This window comes from Pavona decussata, unplaced genomic scaffold, assembly GCF_977016875.1.
Source record: "Pavona decussata unplaced genomic scaffold, jaPavDecu1.1 SCAFFOLD_122, whole genome shotgun sequence".
Taxonomy (NCBI): domain Eukaryota; kingdom Metazoa; phylum Cnidaria; class Anthozoa; order Scleractinia; family Agariciidae; genus Pavona; species Pavona decussata.
Genome location: NW_028145536.1, coordinates 1,843,902 through 1,861,843, shown reverse-complemented (window position 1 = coordinate 1,861,843; position 17,942 = coordinate 1,843,902). Strand labels below are relative to the sequence as shown.

General features: G+C 41.8%; 4 protein-coding genes across 4 annotated transcripts; 2 read left to right on the top strand and 2 right to left on the bottom strand.

Moving 5' to 3' along the window:
• Nucleotides 1-8: 8 nt before the first annotated feature.
• LOC146469600 (uncharacterized) lies at nt 9-980 on the bottom strand. Its single transcript, XM_085123120.1, has one exon. The coding sequence runs from the start codon at nt 978-980 to the stop codon at nt 9-11; it is 972 nt and encodes a 323-aa protein (XP_084979246.1).
• Nucleotides 981-1,273: 293 nt separating this feature from the next.
• LOC146469599 (uncharacterized) lies at nt 1,274-1,963 on the bottom strand. The gene has a single exon (XM_085123119.1). It carries the CDS (start codon nt 1,961-1,963, stop codon nt 1,274-1,276), a length of 690 nt encoding a protein of 229 aa, XP_084979245.1.
• A 7,110-nt stretch (nt 1,964-9,073) lies between these two features.
• On the top strand, nt 9,074-13,224 carry LOC146469598 (dynein axonemal heavy chain 12-like). Its single transcript, XM_085123247.1, has 3 exons — nt 9,074-9,191; nt 9,862-10,032; nt 10,753-13,224. The coding sequence occupies exons 1-3, from the start codon at nt 9,114-9,116 to the stop codon at nt 10,894-10,896; spliced, it is 393 nt and encodes a 130-aa protein (XP_084979373.1). The 5' UTR covers nt 9,074-9,113; the 3' UTR covers nt 10,897-13,224.
• Nucleotides 13,225-13,373: 149 nt separating this feature from the next.
• Nucleotides 13,374-17,585, top strand: LOC146469597 (uncharacterized). The gene is made up of 2 exons (XM_085123089.1): nt 13,374-15,706; nt 16,341-17,585. Exons 1-2 carry the CDS (start codon nt 15,517-15,519, stop codon nt 16,511-16,513), a joined length of 363 nt encoding a protein of 120 aa, XP_084979215.1. The 5' UTR covers nt 13,374-15,516; the 3' UTR covers nt 16,514-17,585.
• The last annotated feature ends 357 nt before the right edge of the window (nt 17,586-17,942 follow it).

The following is a 17,942-nucleotide window of genomic DNA, read 5'->3' as shown; positions in this document are numbered from 1 at the left end:
TGAAGGCTCTAAATAACCACCCAACTATTCTTCTCAGTCGATCCCACGACGAATATCGTTGGAAAAAAATGCTCCAGAAATCTGCATGAACTGTGGATGCTCCAACAGTGACTCTCCTTTTTCACTCCTTCGTCTGTATCTAGGAGGTCTCCCAATTCCTCTGGAGGCTGCGGGGGCCAATCTTCAACTTCTCTCCACAACAATTCTGGACCACGGCACCACCTTTCCAGTCTTTCAGTCTTCGAGGCCTTGATCCCTCGGGAAGCATAATCCGCAGGATTGAGCTCTGATTGTACATGCCGCCACTGCCCTGGATCTGATTCTTGACGTATGACAGCTACCCGGTTTGCGACGAAGGTTACAAATCTTCGTACTTCATTGGCAGTGTACTTGAGAACTATCATAGAGTCAGTCCAGTAAGTCACACTGTTAATCTTAAGTCTTCCCCCCAACTCTCTCGTTATGACCTTGTTGACTTTCGTTCCTAGAGTAGCCGCTGTCAACTCCAGCTTTGGTACTGTTACAGCACTTTTCAAGGGTTTCACGCGAGACTTCCCCATTACGAAACAGCAATGAATTTGCCCCTGACTGTTAACAAGACATAAATAAGAGGCTGTCCCATAACCATGCTCTTGGGATGCGTCGGCGAAATGATGAAGCTCTACATGTTGCAAGCTCATAAGCCCTTCTCTCCAACTCTTCCAACGTTCACACAATTCTCTTGGGAGCTTCTCATTCCAATCCAACTTTAGTTTGCACAATTCCTGATTCATTTCTCTTCCAGGTAAGAGTAGGGGGCTGGCGAATCCGAGCGGCTCATACACCGTTGCAATAGATGATAAGACACCTTTCCGATTGTCTGGACGCTCCTTGTCATTCACAACAAAGTCAATGGTGTCATGTTCAACATTCCAGTGGATTCCTAGTGCTCTATCTATAGGCAAACTTTCTGATTTCAAATCTAAACTCAATGGTGTCATGTTCAACATTTCAGTGGATTCCTAGTGCTCTATCTATAGGCAAACTTTCTGATTTCAAATCTAAACTCTTAATGGTGGTTGCTCTTTCCTCCACCGGGAACGCTGACAACATGCTGCGAGAATTGGAAATCCATTTTGTCAATTCAAAGCCTACTCTGGTAAGTAACTCCTGGAGCTGCTTACTGACTTCTACTGCGCGTTCTGAATCAGCAAAGGATTTAAGCAAGTTATCTACGTAGAAATCCTTAAGCACGCCGTAAACTGCCTCTTGGGAGAAGTCTTTCTCATTATCCTTAGCAGTCTTTTCGCAGGGCGTATCCTGCTACGCTCGGCGAGGACTTTGCTCCAAAACTGTGCACGAGCATTTGGTAAGTCTTCGGTCCCTTTGACAGGTCACCATTCGGCCACCATAAATAACACAACGCTGCACGATCTTCAGGTGCTACGAAGACCTGGTGAAACATTCTCTTAATATCTGCCGTAACTGCAATGTCATCTACTCGGAATCTCAGGATCACTCCTATCAGGGTGCTGGTGTTTTCATGGCCTCTTAAAAGTTGCTCATTCAAAGACGTTCCACCACTCCTTGAGGCACAATCAAACACTACCCGCGGTTCTTCAGGTTTTCTAGGATGCCACACCGCGTGATGAGGAACGTACCATAGCGGCTTAAGCACTAGGACTTCCTCATCAGGTACCCGTCGTGATGCTCCCTCGGTCAGGTACTTGTCCATTACGCCGCTGTACTTTCGGTGGAAAACTGGATCCTTCCGCATCTTTCTCTCAAGCCAACTTAACCTGCTTGTGGCCGTCGACAGACTCTCAGGAAGGTCAGGCTTCTCTTGGCGAAAAGGAAGCTTAAGCTGATAGTGTCCGTTCACTAAGGTCGCAGACTGATCCATAAGTTCCTGTGCTTTACGGTCCTCAACAGACATGCCTTCCTCAGCATTGGCATCAGCTTCAACAAATTCCTCATCATACATGCGCCCTAGCTGAACGCTTAAGCTATCTTGGGCGGTGCGAGTAAAGTTTATGTGACCACGGTCCTTAACGGTTTCTCCAATCGGGCCGTGGACTGTCCACCCAAGGGGCGTCCTCACTGCAACAGATTCGCCTTGGTCTCCTCCTTCCGATCTAACTGCTTGTCAATCAGGTCTGGGAGATCGTTTCCTATCAAAATTGTCACTTTCTTATTTCCTGTTTCGGCCAAGCTAACGTCACAAAGATGAAACCAACGCTTAATATCCTCGTTTGTGGCCATTTGTCGTGCTGAAACGTGAAGCTTGCTTGTAGTCAAGACGTTTTCGAGTCGGAACTTTGTATCTCCTTCTAACGATTCAGTTTCTAACTGGACTTCATGACCATGTCTTAGCTCCCCGTCCGCACAGTTGGTGGTGGTCATACTATAGCTGATTGGCTTCATATCCGTTACACCTATTTCACGCGCCAAACTATCTAGACAGAGCGAGGCGTCTGAACCGCTGTCTAGGAAAGCGTGTGTTATGATCTCTCTGGTGCCTCCCGGACATATAATCTTGACTGGAACTACCTTTAAGCATACTCTGGGTCTGCCCACTTCGAGCGCAGCAACCGTCACCAGATCCTGTTCCCTTGCACTTGCTATCGAAGGGCTGCTATCCTTCGTGTTGGGCGCTTGCACATTGCTACTGTTCGCTGAACCTTCCACCGCATTACTGCTGGGATTTCTAGGGTTCTTTTCATCAACGCTCTCCGACGGGAAATGTAGCAGGTAGTGGTGATCCTTGCCGCAACCTGATATTCGGCAGGTGAATCCCCTATCACATTGTTTCGCAGTATGTCCTTGGTCAAGACAAAGCTTACAAAGTCCACGTTGAGGAACAGTCTTTAGACGGTCATTCAATGAGGCACTTCTGAACTTTCGGCACCTCCAAACATTGTGGGGTCCGGAACACTGAGCACACTTCCAAGGGGGCCTTGGTGATGTTTTCTGGCTTAGGCAGTTCTGGTCAGTTTGAGTCGCAAGGGTAGTAAACTTGGGAGGCGGATCCTTTATCTTGTTTGGTTCCTTTTTTTCTCGGTTACCATGAGAAGAGGACCCTAATTCTTGCCCGTATCTATTGTTTATACGATCTGCAACAAATTCAACAAAGTCCGCAAAGTCCGCTCGACCTTTTCGCTTGATGAGATCTCCTGCTTTATCCACCCACTTCCTTTTCAGGCCCTCATCAGGGAGCTTTCGCATCAACGAGATTATGGCATCTTCCTTGTCTAACCGACTCACGTAGTTGTGACCCATACTGGTCAGGACCCTCCTAGCATCTTCCATCGCCTTACAAACTCCATGAGAGTCGTTGCATCTGCTTTCCGCACTTGAATTTCTCTCAGTTTCTTCATGTGGGCTTCTACTATCATGTGAGGCTGGCCAAAGTTCTCGCTAAGAGTTCTCCAGGCTTCTGTGTACCGTTCACCCACTGTCAAATTAACACAACTCCTAATTGCTTCTTTAGCTTTGCCTGAGCACTGAGCTAAAAGGCGTGTCAGTCTTTGAGACTCATCAGACACCTGGTTCTCAATATTGTCTCTAAGGTTCGTAACGAGCTCCACATACTCCAAAGGGTCTCCACTGAATTTCATCAACTCTACTTTCGGTAAGGATGGCCCTTGCTTGATTGCTTCGGCAACTGCCACCCAAGGATCAGGTTGCATGCGTGACTGCGGACTAGCTTGCTGCTCAAAAGGAGGGGCTGAATAAATGTACGTTGATGTGGATTGCTGAGGAGTGTTTGCAGGATAGAACTCGGTTGCTGATGCATCTAGCCCTACAGTCCGTGGACTACAAGACCATGTAGGCATTCCTGGTGGTTGGGGCATCGACATTGGTGATGCCGCAACAGCTGTGGATGTTGCCCTTAGCAAATTAAAACGAGGTACATAACTGATAGGCGAGCTGAACTTAGTACAATTAATTGGAACCTGGGTAATTAAACTACTAGAACTCGTCTTGTGAATTGTAACTCTTCCTACGTTTGGACCAGAAGTCGTGACCGCTGACCCTGATGTTACGTAACTCGCAGTCACCAATGATGAAAGTGAGGTTTGGGCAATATCTTGTCCTGAAGATGTTTGCATTTTTCCATTGTCAACAACTGGCTGGGATTCTGAAGAGGGTTTGGCACCACCCTTAACAGGCTGTGAAAAATGCCCGTTAGCAGGAGGATAATTGGCACTATGCTCTTTTAAGTAATCATTCATCCCATCCTTCGCTTCATTCTCTTCTCCGCGCTCCAGCAATAAGTCAATTTCCGCCTGCTCCATCTTAGTTTTAGCACTCAACAGCTCTAATTTCCTGCTTAACTCTGCTTTACTTCTTTCTACTTCTCCTAATTTGCGTTCTAGTTCCTGCTTTTCTTTTAGGGTCTGCACTTCCAATTTAGCTTCTGCTGCCACCCTTCTCTTCTCCTTAACACTGCTTCTATTTGACACACAACTTCTCTCGCTCTTGTCAGACCCATGGCTCAATCCAGATTCAGAAGGAGGGGTGCCCACTCCCTTTTTCCTCCACTAATTTATGAGGATTTTCAACTGTTATTTTTATTTCTCGTTCATTCTGATAACTGTCAATAATAAGTTGTTTTTTTCTCTTCATCATCTTCAAAGCTGAAGTAATTATCATGACTGACAACAAAGTTACGAAATGCTTCTTCATACCTGCAAATCTCGGCTTCCACTCCACTTACCTGTGTGCTAGGGCTTAAAATCAATTCTTGTACTCAATTTCGCCGTTTTCGCAGTTCTCCAAGGTACCAGTTTCGCGGACGCTTCGCATGAACTGCTCTCTCGACTCGAACTTATAATTCATCTAGTCTTTTGTTCGGCTCTCTTAATCTAACAGGCCTGGAACTACTGCCTTGTTCCACAGGATCCTCGCCATAGAAACCAAATTCCACGTTTCCACTTGTTAATGATGGCCCTACTTCCTCTAATCCACCATTCTCATCACCTTGGAACGCGCGCTGAGGCGATTTCTCTGTTGGCGTCGAATAGGGAACATTTTCCTTCTGTAGAGACACGTGAGTCGCTGCTTGCTCGTGTCCACCTTTCTTAGCACTACTTTTAGATTTCTTGCTCTTCGAATTCTTGCCAGTCATTCCGTTCCTTTAACCACAGTACTGCTTGAAATCAATAACTTCGAATGATGTGGCGTCCACTCATAGCTACTTGAATCTGTACTTTAATCAGTTGTTCACTTGCTAGTTCGTTTCTAATCTGCACATAACTTGTATTCATTCCATTCACAAATTGCACTTGAAAGGGGAAGATTCGCTGAAATAATAACAACGCGACTATTACAAAGATGATATTGACCGAATAACCGAAAATACTGCATACTTACAAGTTATTGTGCCTTCTTAATGGAAAGGAAAACTTGCCCTAACGAAACGACGGTATAACTCCATAATGAAACATGTGCTTTCGTGGGAAAGAGCGCCCGCGATATTTTGTGTGCGGTCACCGAAGACCACACCATATAACGATTATTTTCTGTCTCTTACATAGTCTGAATCACTGTCACTACTGTCATCTTTATTTGCTTGTTCTTCCAAGTGGAACAGCCTCAAAGCCCTTTGTTCCTCCTCCACATGATCTTCAACCCCGACCTCCACTTCCTTACTTTCTCCACTTCTTCTTTTTCTTCTTCTTCTACCCCAGGTTCTTCTTTTTGAGCCACGCCCTCATTTGTCTCTGTGCTTGCGTCTTCTTGCCTGTCTTTAGGCATCATTGTCCTTGGATATTTGTGTCAGATCGGAGGAAGAAGAAGTCTTTCTCTGTAGCAAGACAGCCATAGTTATTAAAACATGAAGGAACGTCTTCGTAATGTTTTAATACAGCTTTTAATTGGTTAAATTGTATTGTTTATAACATGTTTATGCCCATGAATAGGAAGAAGAACTGGGCAAACGGTGGAACAACTGAACAAACCGGAAACACAAACGAACGAACAAACGGAAGCCTGCGCGAACGAATACCCGGGCGAGCGAATACCCGGGCGAGCGAACGGAGAGTCGAATGCCGAGTTAGCGATCAAACGGTCCACAGAGCGCTTGCTGGCGAAAACGAACGAACGAGAAACCGAGTGAACGAACACCACGGAACTAGATGAATAGCTGAACGACCGAGTGGACATCTCTTTTGTTTGCAGTTCTAAGCTTTTAGAAGAATTGTTTTTTCTGATATTCTAGTGCAAACTTAAAAGCGCTTATCTTTTTGGAACGAGTGGGAAGCGATGTAGCTTTCGTTCTCATTTCTTTAATGTTAAGTAAATATTGAAAATCTGACGCACGTATTTTAGTGAGCTCACCAAAAAGAGAATTAAGAAAACAGCATAGATTGACGAAAGCAAAACAAAGCTCCGTCTGCTCAGAAGGTCTGTCATTCTCGTCAGGGGCACAGTGAACAGACCCGGAAGAGAGCTCAAGGAACGCCAAACAACGAAAAACATACGAAGGAAATATGTAAACGTCGATACGAGGGAGAAAAATTTGAATAAATTCAGGGTGAAATGTATCCACCACACGTTTCAAACTGCGGCACCAATCTTTCGCAACGCCTTGAATGCGGGGGGCTCCCAAGCTTCGTGTTGACAAGATGGTGGACGCAGAAAACGGAAAGAGGGCACGGTAAACAAGTTCTCAAAACAAAACTTTATTTCAATTACTTTTTGGCATCGATACTCAAGGTAGTCAGGAGTTTATTCAACCTTTTCACTTAGAATAATATTATACGATTCTAAATCGAACAATTGCTAGTGCGTAACCAAAGAACTGCTCATTGCCCTTTTAACTGAGGAGTGATGAAAAACTGCGAGTCAGCGAGCCATGCGAGTCATGTGAGCCGTGCGAGCCATGCGAGCCACGCTAGTCATGCTAGCCACAGTACAAATGTTAAAAAAATGTTTATTTGTGACATTTACATTCAATTTTTCGTGGCAGAGGGCGGTGTAAGAAAAAGATAACACCACTACAATTTTTTTACGGGAGAGTCTGATCATGAGAGTCCGCCGCTATTTGAGGGGGCTGGAAAACTGTATGGAAACCCAGTGACAGATAGTTTTCGTAAATAGCTTAATATTCTAAATTCATTGTTCACGAATAGGAGAATTGAGACATCACATAACGGATTTTACTGGACAATTTGAAGACGGCGAAACCAGGACAGCCAACAATGAGCGCGAATTTTGCAAGTTTGAAAGCAATGATTTAGGGCTACAAATTAAACAGCACAAAGAATGTCACACAACCAATAAAGAACAGAACCGGATAACTTAAGAGTCTCAAGTAGTCTTCAAGTAGGACACTGGTAAGACAGGGGACAACATTTATTTAACGACAAAAAAAAAAAAAAAACCGCGAAAAACACCAGTAGAACAAATTCATAGACAAACACGTAATCAATGCAATCGTTTCAGACTGATGAAATCCTAAGCAATCTTTTCGCATCTCCTGAATGAAATCGACAAAAAATGGCCATAAAAATCATCTGCTTACATCAAACTGATGATTTGCCAAGTACTCAAAAATTAAATGAGAGAAGTCAATATTGACGCACTAAATCCGATTTGAGAAGAAGCGGTGAAGTAGAAGCATTTGCCGTTAGCTGGTGGGTCAAATGCCCGGTCGAATGCTATCTCGAAACCAGCCTCTGCCACTATAGTAGCGAGTTTTGAAGAAAGACTTGTCTGAGGAAAGCGACAACCACATGCAGCAGTCAGCCAACAGACAGAGTTCTGATAACTCTGATTCACTAAAGACCAAACCTGTTAAAATGACCCGATTTACTCACCATTCTTCCATTCTTGATGTCAACACACAGAGATCGAAGTGCTGTTCTTTTTCTTTCTTCCTTTTTTCTCTTGAATGAAGTTCCACGTGGATATCAATGAATGACAGTTGTCAATGGATACCCATTCGAGTAGCGGTGCAGCTGTATGTTTCTCTCGGAATTTCTTTTTTTACTGAAGTCTTGAACCTTATTAAATTTTTGCGTATTGTTTTCATTTTTTTGTGCATCTTTGGCGATTTTGAATAGACAAAATTTTCTCCAAATAACAAAAACGAAAAAACAAAGAAAAAAATGTTCTCGTGCGAATGTAAATAAAACAAATAATAATTCTTAAAATTTGTACTGTGGCTTGCATGACTCGCATGGCTCGCGTGACTGCCATGGCTTGCACGGTGGCTCGCATGGCTCGCTGGCTCGCAGATTTCGCTGACCCTTTACTGAGTGTTCGCCAACCAAAATTCAGCCGGCGATGACCTCTTTCCCAGCCGGCGAATTTCGCCGGCAGCCGGCGCTTATAGCGACAACCCTGGACTGTTGTAAGCTTGCTGTGCCAGCTGGTTGGTATCTATTTTCGTGAGGTGCCTGAACAGTCATGTGGGTTATACCCACGCCATCCTTCTTCCTGACCCAGCAATCCCGTACTTTGCTTGTTTCCGCCCCGCCAATGGCCCGGACGAGGGGTTGGACTTTGGGGGACTAATTGAATATAACAATGTTATATTTGAAGCGTTTAATTGGGGACAATATATAAATGAATGAAATAAACATTGAAAACTACACATAAATATCTTTTAAAATCCCAACTTATCTCATGATCAGCTTACCAATTGGGTATTTACAATGCATGGTAAAGGATTTGACTACCCTGACTCAAAATCCATCTTAGTTGTCAGTTAGGGAAAACTTGAACCTGTTGCAAAATCTGGACATGTGTAATTGGCCATGCCACGCCATCTCTCCATACAGTATCATCATTATAATATATCTAGTTTCAAATATTCAGGAATGTAGCTGTGGTTTCCAGTGGTTGAAATTTTCTTTTTCATAGTAGAAGCAGACATTTGGATCATATTACCAAACTGAAACTTCTGATCATAATTTCTGGAAAATGTTGGTACTTTAAAATAATTTTTTTTGAACTACCTTGGAATTTATCTAGTTTTCAACCAATAGGAATCCTGGGAACTCAAAAATAGTTAGTGAATAAAAAATAATACATTAAAATTTCATTCTTGCAAATGAACTAAATCATGTCTGATTACCCTGCAGTGTGTTGTGTTCAACTGTTCAGACGGACTGGACTGCAAAGCCATGGGCAAGTTTTTCAAAGGGCTTGCGCAATCAGGGGCCTGGGCCTGCTTTGATGAATTCAACAGGATTGAACTGGGGGTTAGTTTCCCTGTGCATTTTGAACATGAGGCTAGGAAACCTGTGTATTATGAACCCTAGGTACACGTTAGTGTCAGTGAGTGAATTGTATAACGTGAACTTTTTTACGGAGTTTCTTTTGCGAATTGACGATCTCTAGTGGTTTGTGGGATCACCTTTTGGAAATTAGAAAGATTTTAATCTTTTTTTTCACTTTTTAGAATAAGAATATTAGAATATTTTCTGGAGCAGCAACAAATAAATTTTAAAATCCTGTGTGTTGAATTTTCTCAAAGTACAAACTCAACCAACTTAATTGCTTATGTTAAAACTGAAGTCATTGAGGTACAGTTTGACTCGAATGTTGTTACTTTCTTTAAATGGAAGAGAATAGTTCTTTCCCAGTAGCATTGAAGTCATAAGGAGGGCAGAGAACTCCGAGAAAAACCTCTCTGCGAGTCCGAGAATCGAACGCCACATTAGTGGGAGGCGAGTGCTCTCACCACTGTGCCATCTTTGCTCAATCTCCTCAAAAACTGATTATGCGTGCAAGAGCACCATGTCGCACGGAACTACATACGCGTTCGTGCAATTACAAAGCTTGTATGTAAAGGTTTTGCTACATACCTTTACCGAAACCTTTTATCAATGAAGTACTGTATCCTAGGTATTTCTGTTGTGTATTTTCCAGGTGCTGTCTGTTGTAGCTCAACAAATCTTGACCATCCAGCGGGCCGTTATAGAGCAAGTCGACAAGTTTGTGTTTGAAGGAACAGAAATCTCTCTTGATACATCTTGCCCCATCTTTATCACCATGAACCCAGGGTACGCTGGGCGAGCTGAACTTCCTGATAATCTAAAGGTACGTAGAAAACACGAGCAAAGGAAAAAACACCTTTCGTGGACTTTGGGGTTGCAACGCTTCGGGACGTGAAAGTGTCACGTGATATGGAATGTCATTTGATACGATTGCCTTAGATCAGTAATTTTTACAACTGATTTACAATAGAAATCTATATTATACAACTTGCAGGAATAGTGCAGCTAACATACGAGTTATTAAAACTAGTAAAATCCGGATAGTATTCACCTCCTGGCATCGTCTTGAATTTCGCGCGCGAGTTTTTTCAAAAATGGTCTGAAATGAATGAATCATTGGGGTTGGTTATCCAAAATAATAAAATAAATACATCACTTTATGTAAGTGTCAATGTATTTAGCGCAGAGCACTAATTGGGGACACTTTCCAGATCGAATTGGAACTAAAAGTCGGTTGGTTTTTGAGAAGAGGGGAATACTGAAATATCCAGCGAAAAATCTCTCGGAGAAAGGACGAGAACCAACAACAAACTCAACCCAAATATGACGCCGAGTCTAGGAATCGAACCTGGGCCACATTGGTGGGAGGTGCACGAGTGAGTGCTCTCAGCACTGCGCCATCCCTGCTTCCCACTGGTTATCCACTGGTTTGGTATATCCTGAAACGTTATTCACCTTTGTGTCACTCAACAGAGGTAGATATCCACCACTATACTCCTTGGCATCAGTGAATAATTGCTAAATATCGGTATTATCTTTTCAGGTTCTTTTCCGTACGGTTGCTATGATGGTTCCTGATTATGCTCTGATCAGTGAAATTAGTCTGTATTCCATGGGATTTGTCGATGCTCGCAGTCTGTCGGCAAAGATTGTGGCAGTTTATAGGCTCTGCTCTGAACAGGTTTGAAAACAACTTTCCATCTAATTAGTGCCATGTTTTATATTGTCACCAGTTGTGTTACTAAATCAAAGTTTGGAACTCATCGGCAATATTGGTGTCATGACAGGTCGCGTCATCCGAAACCGGATTCAGACGCTAATAGACCTTTCTCACTCCGGTGAGGGTAAAAGGCAAACAACCAAACAACAGATCGAGGATTAGAAAATATACGCCTGGGATAGAACATGTCTGATCGCTGGTTAGGAAGTGAGGGTGGAGAAATCGATGAAGTTTCGCATTCAAGGAACTAAGAATAAATTAAATTTTTTGTTGACAAAAAGAACGTGGCAGCGAGTAGCCTAGACAAAAAGCAACACCAGACTGGAGAAATAACATCAGTCCAAGGCCAAAACTTTAAATTTAAACTCGGTAATTTTATCAGACTCTTTGACGGTTACAATTTGTACAACTCATGGGAAAAATATGTTCTACTTTTTCTCACCTTACATTTTCGTCGAGCGGCGAATACGCAAGTCACTGTGGAGCTGCTGAGCTAGCTACCTAGCTATTCAATACGGCGATTCAGGTAGCTATAGTTCAGTTACGCGTTATCGAAGTAAACATATCCGTCTTTAATTAAGGTCTTTCAGTGCCAGACGTCCCAACCTAAAATGAGATTTAAAAGCGAAAAAGCCCTGGAGCAAAAAAGCAGATGACTAGTAAGGTGTCTAGTTATCGACACTGGTTATGTGAAAGGTTGTGAAACTATTCTTATCACAAATGCATTTTGGTCAAATTGTTGTTCATCTTCCCGCTCATGATAAATGAATCATCGAGCATACAGGGTATGAGAATTGACCTTTTACCGAGGGTTTAAAAAAGAGAAAAAAAATGTTGATTATTTGCCCTCGGTAAAGGATCAATCTTTGTCCTGAGAAGACTTCACGCGGCCACGTTATTTTTGTCAACCGAAGTCGCATGGAGTAAAGTGAACATGAAATTTAATTTACTACGGATTTACTCATAGTTCCTTGAATGCAAAAACTATAAACAGTTTTCATCGCTTTCTTTACCCATACTTCTTCCAAATCAACAATCAGACGATCAAATCCTCGAATTGTTGTTAATATTAAGCAAGAGTCCGCAGCATCAAAAAAGCTGCTGCTCTTATAAAATTGGCGCGAAAACAGGATGCGCTCTTCAGTTAATTTATTCCCCGCGTAAATCGTATTTCGCATAATTATGCCATTCCGCACGCCATTCCACATACCATTCCGCAAACTCATTCCTCCTTTTACCCTCACCGTTCTCACTCGGCGGCCATGTTGAGTCTCAGGAGAATAAAAAGCTTTGTTTTTGCACGGCTAGCCTCGCCCACACGCGAATTCAGTGCGATGCTAGCCGTGCATATACAAAGCTTTTTATTCTCCTGATACTCAATATGGCCGCCGAGTGGAAAGGTCTATCCAGATAGCCTGGAGAATCGTAAAATTCAGATTTAGATTGGTTTGAGAGGAACGTCTTCAGGTGGCTTATTTCTGTCAGTGGAATAGAATCAAAATATCGTGTTTTTGATGGCTGAAAAGAACTTTCATGATTCAAATCCACTTGGCTAAAGGGAACACTTTGATATCATCATATATTATTTGTCACTTGACAAAGTACATCAATGCGACAAAAGCTTCGCGCAATTTAAGCGAAAGAAAAGGAAGAATCTGATCAGAGTCAGTATTTTAATCTTTGAGAAACCCAGCCTCGTTTGTATTGTAAGGATAAAGTTTTATCTTCGGATTATTTCCGGTTACCGTCGGTAAAACTAAAGCTGTCATTTCAAATCATGCAAAGTGCAATTTCACTTGCCCAGTGTCGCTTATTTACTCACAGATTCGAAAGTTTTGACTCCAACACTGCAAGCGAATGTGGTTGATATTGATTATATCCTGAAATACGGGAGTCAACGGGAGTTCTAGTGTTTCGTATTTAATGGTTTGCTTCTTGTAGCAATCTCAAATGCAAAATAGATACTCATAAGAACAAATCAGCTAGAGTTTTTGTTTCAAACCTTTGAGTGCAATGTCTACAGGGAATACAAAAGGAGGTTGTAAAGATCTTCTTACTAGCATGATTCTTCTACAAAGGCTTGAAGGAACGAAAATGAATCTACAAAAGGACGCAATTCAAACTAGGGTTCCGTGATTGCTACTAGTCGGAAGTTCCGAGCACAAAACCTTCGAAAATCTGCAAGAGAAGCCAACCTTATTGGTGTGAACAATTTCAATGCCTTGAAAACCGAAAGCAAAATCAGAAAAAGAGAAAGTACTGGAAGAATAGTTTAAGACGAAGCAAGAGGTGAGCTTAGACTTGAATGGTTTGTGGGTTTTAGGCGATCTTCCTCGAGATAAAAGAAATCATGCATGGCAAAGATTGATGCACGTCATTGAAAATCATCTTTCGACAAATTATATATGCAAATCTTCAGGTAATGATTTCTACCTCACCGACGTTAAACTTCTAGTATTTCTTAGCCACAATGTAGTATTCTCTAGTCGCTCTTTTACGGATCACACAGTTCCTCATTCAGGCAAGAAACCTTTGTAGTATCTGTATCCATTTTTCACTTTCTCTAGCCATTCCGCTCGAAGGTTGAATCCTTCGGAAACAAAAAATCAAACCGCTTTGTTTCCTTTAGTGTCTACTTTGCATTTGAGATTGCTTCAAGAGAGAAGCCAAGAAACACTAGAGCTCTCTTGCTCGGATCTGAAAAACTTGCCATCAAAGAGCTTCTCCGCTGAATAGTCTCCCTGTGAGCTTGCACAGCACTAGAAAATGATTTTTTTTGTCCATCCCAAAACGCCTCGTTTTGATGCCTAGTGCCAGTTTTTCCCGCGCGTCCACGATTTGTAAACACGGTGTATTGTTTTCCATTGAAATGAAGCACATAACAATCGCCGCTTGAGTAATTACTGCAAACAACGATCGCTGAATATAGTCACGATCTGAGTGTCATTACTTTTAAAATTCATCATTGCTGTTTCTCGTGTTTATTGTTCGGTACCACGTTGAAAACTCCATATGAAATTTACTTCAAAAGCTTGTAAATTTGTAACAATCCTTTAATTTCTATCAGCTAGCGAATCCTTTTTGCGTCACTTATTTGTTTACTACTTATTAAACTTTTATTTTAGTCAATTTGTAAACACCAAATTTATTTGTATTTAGTTTAGTATAGACATACCTACCCGCCTCGACTAGCTTCAGCTATTTGCGGGTAGGTATATAACCACCTTGTAACTGTCTGCTTCAATAAAGTGTTGTTGTTGTTGTTCTATATTTTAAATACACACTATCTGGATACGTGCGTGACAATGCTGTATAGTGATATTAAGGTGCAAGTGCATATGATTAATACACACAAAGGTGCAACATGAATATGCAAGTGATTATCACATGGTGTAACACTCGTAGCCGCAAGCACGTGCACCCATTAGGGTCCTGTTTGTCCTTTTGCTTTAACCCTTCACTTGTCAACAAATACAAGTAATCCAATTAGAGCAGATTAGGGTCACTGTTATCGAAGCCAATATTCCAAGCAAATCTTAGTGCTTAGCACCGTATTTGATTATAAAGTCAACATCACAAGTTTACCTTGTAAAAACAGTGGCTGTAGATTGCTTTTCATTCCTCCTTCCTCTCCAAAATTACCATCTTCCCTCTAACATTGTTTACGAAATCAACAACTATCTGAGCAATACCTGGATGGCTCTTGTAGAAACATCGGCGCTGTTGTTGACGGTTTTCAAACACACCATAGCTGCTATCTTTCTGTAACGTACAACTTAGCTTGTTTCATCATTTAAAAAAATGACCATTGAGCGAGATTTTTGACCACTGAGCGACACTGTCGTTTTGAGTTCTTCAATCCATGCATATCATTGGTATGTCACGCAATGACATATCACACGCCTTACAAGGAAGGCTCGGTTACCAATGTTCCTTAAGGTGTTACACGAGTTTTGCGGATGAGGAAATAATTTTGGTTTGTTAAAAAAGACACTCTTTGTGAAATAAAATTCTTAAAAACAAATGGACCGGAAAGCCAAAAAGAACGAGAGAGGATTAAGAAAGAAAGACACACCGACCGACAGACAAGCAGCCCGAACAATAGAAAGGAAGAAAGAAAGAAAGAAAGCGACAAGCAAACGAAGGAAGAAATAAAGGAAAGAAACAAATGTAAAAATTAAGAGAAGGAAAGAAGTAATCAAATAATAGGAAGGAGACACAAGGAGCGCTCAACAGAAAAGAAAAACAAATTTGATAAGGCGAAACCAATCCTAATGATATAATGACCGTCCAGTCATTCAAAAGTTTTTAAACAAACAGATGACCGCGCAGTCACATTGTCCTTCCAGATAGCACATATGAAATGGATGTCAATTGCTCTTTTCAGAGGTTAGCTGGGGGACATAATTCTTCCAAGATAAACGAAGTCGAGCAAAAGAAAAAATTGCCCTTATCCTCCCGTTGCTTTCATGTGGCAAAAGCATCTCAGCACACACACAGTCTGTCGGCGTAAGTGATGTTGAGTCGGAGATCGACTTAATTTTAGCGCGGGCATCAATTTTCACTACATCTCGTGACATTTCGGGCATGACCATCTGTCCAGCTAATCGCTCCTCTTTGAGCATTGGATGGCGAAGAGGTTCCCAACGATGCCGCGTTCCAGAACCTTTGTCGAGCCGTGCCAAAGGGAAATCGCGCAAGCCTGACCGCGGTATTAACAAGGCGCTTTCGAAGACTATTCTAAGACGTACGGGCATATTTGTACCTGTTGGCTCTGGTAAGGCAACGTAGTTTTGCTTATTCATGATAGGGAAGGTCAAAAAAGTTGTATCTTATTGTCAAACTGAGTGGAAAGCCGTAAGTCGGAAAAAATTAAGATATACAGTGCAAGAAGAAACTCGCATTTTAACCAGCCTGTTCTTGGTGTGCGTTAATTTAATTAAAATGTTTATCACGAACTTAACTTTTTTCCGTGAATGAAACCAACATGCTTATTTTCCTGAAACCCAACTTTAAACGCTATTCTAGTTATTATTGTTATGGATACTATTTATAGCCTTGGCTACTACAGGTAATCTGTGGAAAGCTACGTGATTTGTGCGTACTACTGTTCTCTCAAATAAACTGAACTCTGACTGTTACACAATGTTGTGGTCTCATTGTGCTCATTACAGTGTTTTTTGTTTTTGTTTTTTACATCTCCAAATTGGAGACGGGACCGCCATAAAGATTTCAACGTGGTCATCCGAACCACCTGATGGTCTAACCTTCTTCTCTGAAATTCTATGATCCTGAGTATAGGTGCGGCCGTGGTTCGAACTCGGCGGCATTTAATATTATTCTGATCATTACTTTTCTTTTTTTATGTTCAGGAGCGCAAATGTCCTAATAATTATCGTTGCTTTGGGTAGGAATATGTCGTGACTGTAGAATGGCTATTAATCCGGATGCATCGGCCATGGAACTGTGTAGCTTAAGACTAGCTGATATTACACAGGGCATTGAAAATGTTACCTTGGTAAGCCAACAGAAGTATTTTATACTTAATGAAAGCACTGACAAAGACGGTCGTGGTATTTGGTAATTGAGGGAGGGGAAACTCCCGGGAACAGGCAGTAAATATCCCACCTCCCCGTTTTTAATCCAATTATATTCCTCCTCCCTTGTTTTTACAGCAGTTTTTCCCTCCTCCCTAAACTGTTCGCCTCCCCTCTTAAGGATTATTTTGACAGTTTTGGAACCAATTTTCACGGTATTCTGCGTGTATCAAGGTCTTTTCCCATCTCGTTTCACCATGCCAGATGTTTGATATGATAAGCGCGCAGCCTGTAATGTCCTATAGCTAACTCCCACGCTCTCAGCAACGTGTCTCCATCTGCGATGAATCCGATGCAGGTCAAGTATGGCGTTTTCCGGAAGGCGATATCGCGGCTTTCCTCTGTTGCCACTTCCTTCTCTTGGACAAGAAAAACGCAGCTGGGAAGAGGCTTTTACATATCTCATCCACAGATTTTCATAACGTTGATGCCAAAAATGCAGTTCGGTAATCAAAGTATTGAGATCGTTCTTTAGCTGGTCATCAACGCAACGTTGGTAGAGTATATTCAGCAGCAAGACACTGTCTTCTAGACGTCGCTGGATGAATTCGATTACATTGACATTATTACAAAACATTTGGCGACGAGGTTCTGCCATTTGGCTGGGTATATTGCGGAGAAAAGTCTCGATGTTGTCTTTAGCGTCCGCCATGTTTGCCTCATTTCTACCAGGCATCCACTCATCCTCGTTTCCAGGACCTCTCAAGTGCTACCCAGTCTTCTTTTATAACATATATCACGGACATTGAGTAATCTATATCACGGTTGAAAATCATAATCTCTATCACGAGTGAACATTATATATCACAAGTTGTGACCTATATATCAAACGAAATAATGTTATTTATCACGAGTTGTAACATATATATCAAGGAACGATTTATCACGAGGAGAATGATCTTTTTTGACACATTTGGCACCCCATACTGTAGTAGCAGGATCAAAATAATCAAATAAACTTCCATCAGTTGTTGCGTTTAATATAGGACATAAAATCTCTCAAATGGTTCAATATACCATCCAGGAACTATGCAAATGTAGTATATACAATGTTTTCACCTGTTTCGGAAACAGGTTCAGTCTGTACGTAACTGAACTGACTCCATTCATTTTATATGCTAACTACTTACCTTCTCCTTCTTTAGAATGTTAAGTTGCAGATTAAAGTAGCAATAAATGTCCAATGTTTTTGGCAAACTGATAAAGCTACAGAGATTTTGGGGAGAGCTACAAAGATTTCATGTTCCCAACACTGAGGTAGGCAGAAAACAGAGTAATGAATGAATAAAACCTGTTGTGATGTATCGAATGCACTCGAAAGCACTCAAAACAAAGAAATTTTACAGGATGACAAGGTTGTCTAGTGGGAATCAATCAAACGGAAACAATTTTAATCTTTCATATCTCCGTCAACTT

Excerpts from the sequence above, each read along its gene's own strand:
- LOC146469597 (XM_085123089.1), top strand. The coding sequence starts at position 15,517 with ATGACCATCTGTCCAGCTAATCGCTCCTCTTTGAGCATTGGATGGCGA. Across the intron at positions 15,707-16,340 it reads ATTTGTACCTGTTGGCTCTG|GAATATGTCGTGACTGTAGA; the intron begins GTAAGGCAACGT and ends TGCTTTGGGTAG.
- LOC146469600 (XM_085123120.1), bottom strand. The coding sequence starts at position 980 with ATGACACCATTGAGTTTAGATTTGAAATCAGAAAGTTTGCCTATAGAT.
- LOC146469599 (XM_085123119.1), bottom strand. The coding sequence starts at position 1,963 with ATGTATGATGAGGAATTTGTTGAAGCTGATGCCAATGCTGAGGAAGGC.
- LOC146469598 (XM_085123247.1), top strand. The coding sequence starts at position 9,114 with ATGGGCAAGTTTTTCAAAGGGCTTGCGCAATCAGGGGCCTGGGCCTGC. Across the intron at positions 9,192-9,861 it reads TCAACAGGATTGAACTGGGG|GTGCTGTCTGTTGTAGCTCA; the intron begins GTTAGTTTCCCT and ends TGTATTTTCCAG. Across the intron at positions 10,033-10,752 it reads AACTTCCTGATAATCTAAAG|GTTCTTTTCCGTACGGTTGC; the intron begins GTACGTAGAAAA and ends TTATCTTTTCAG.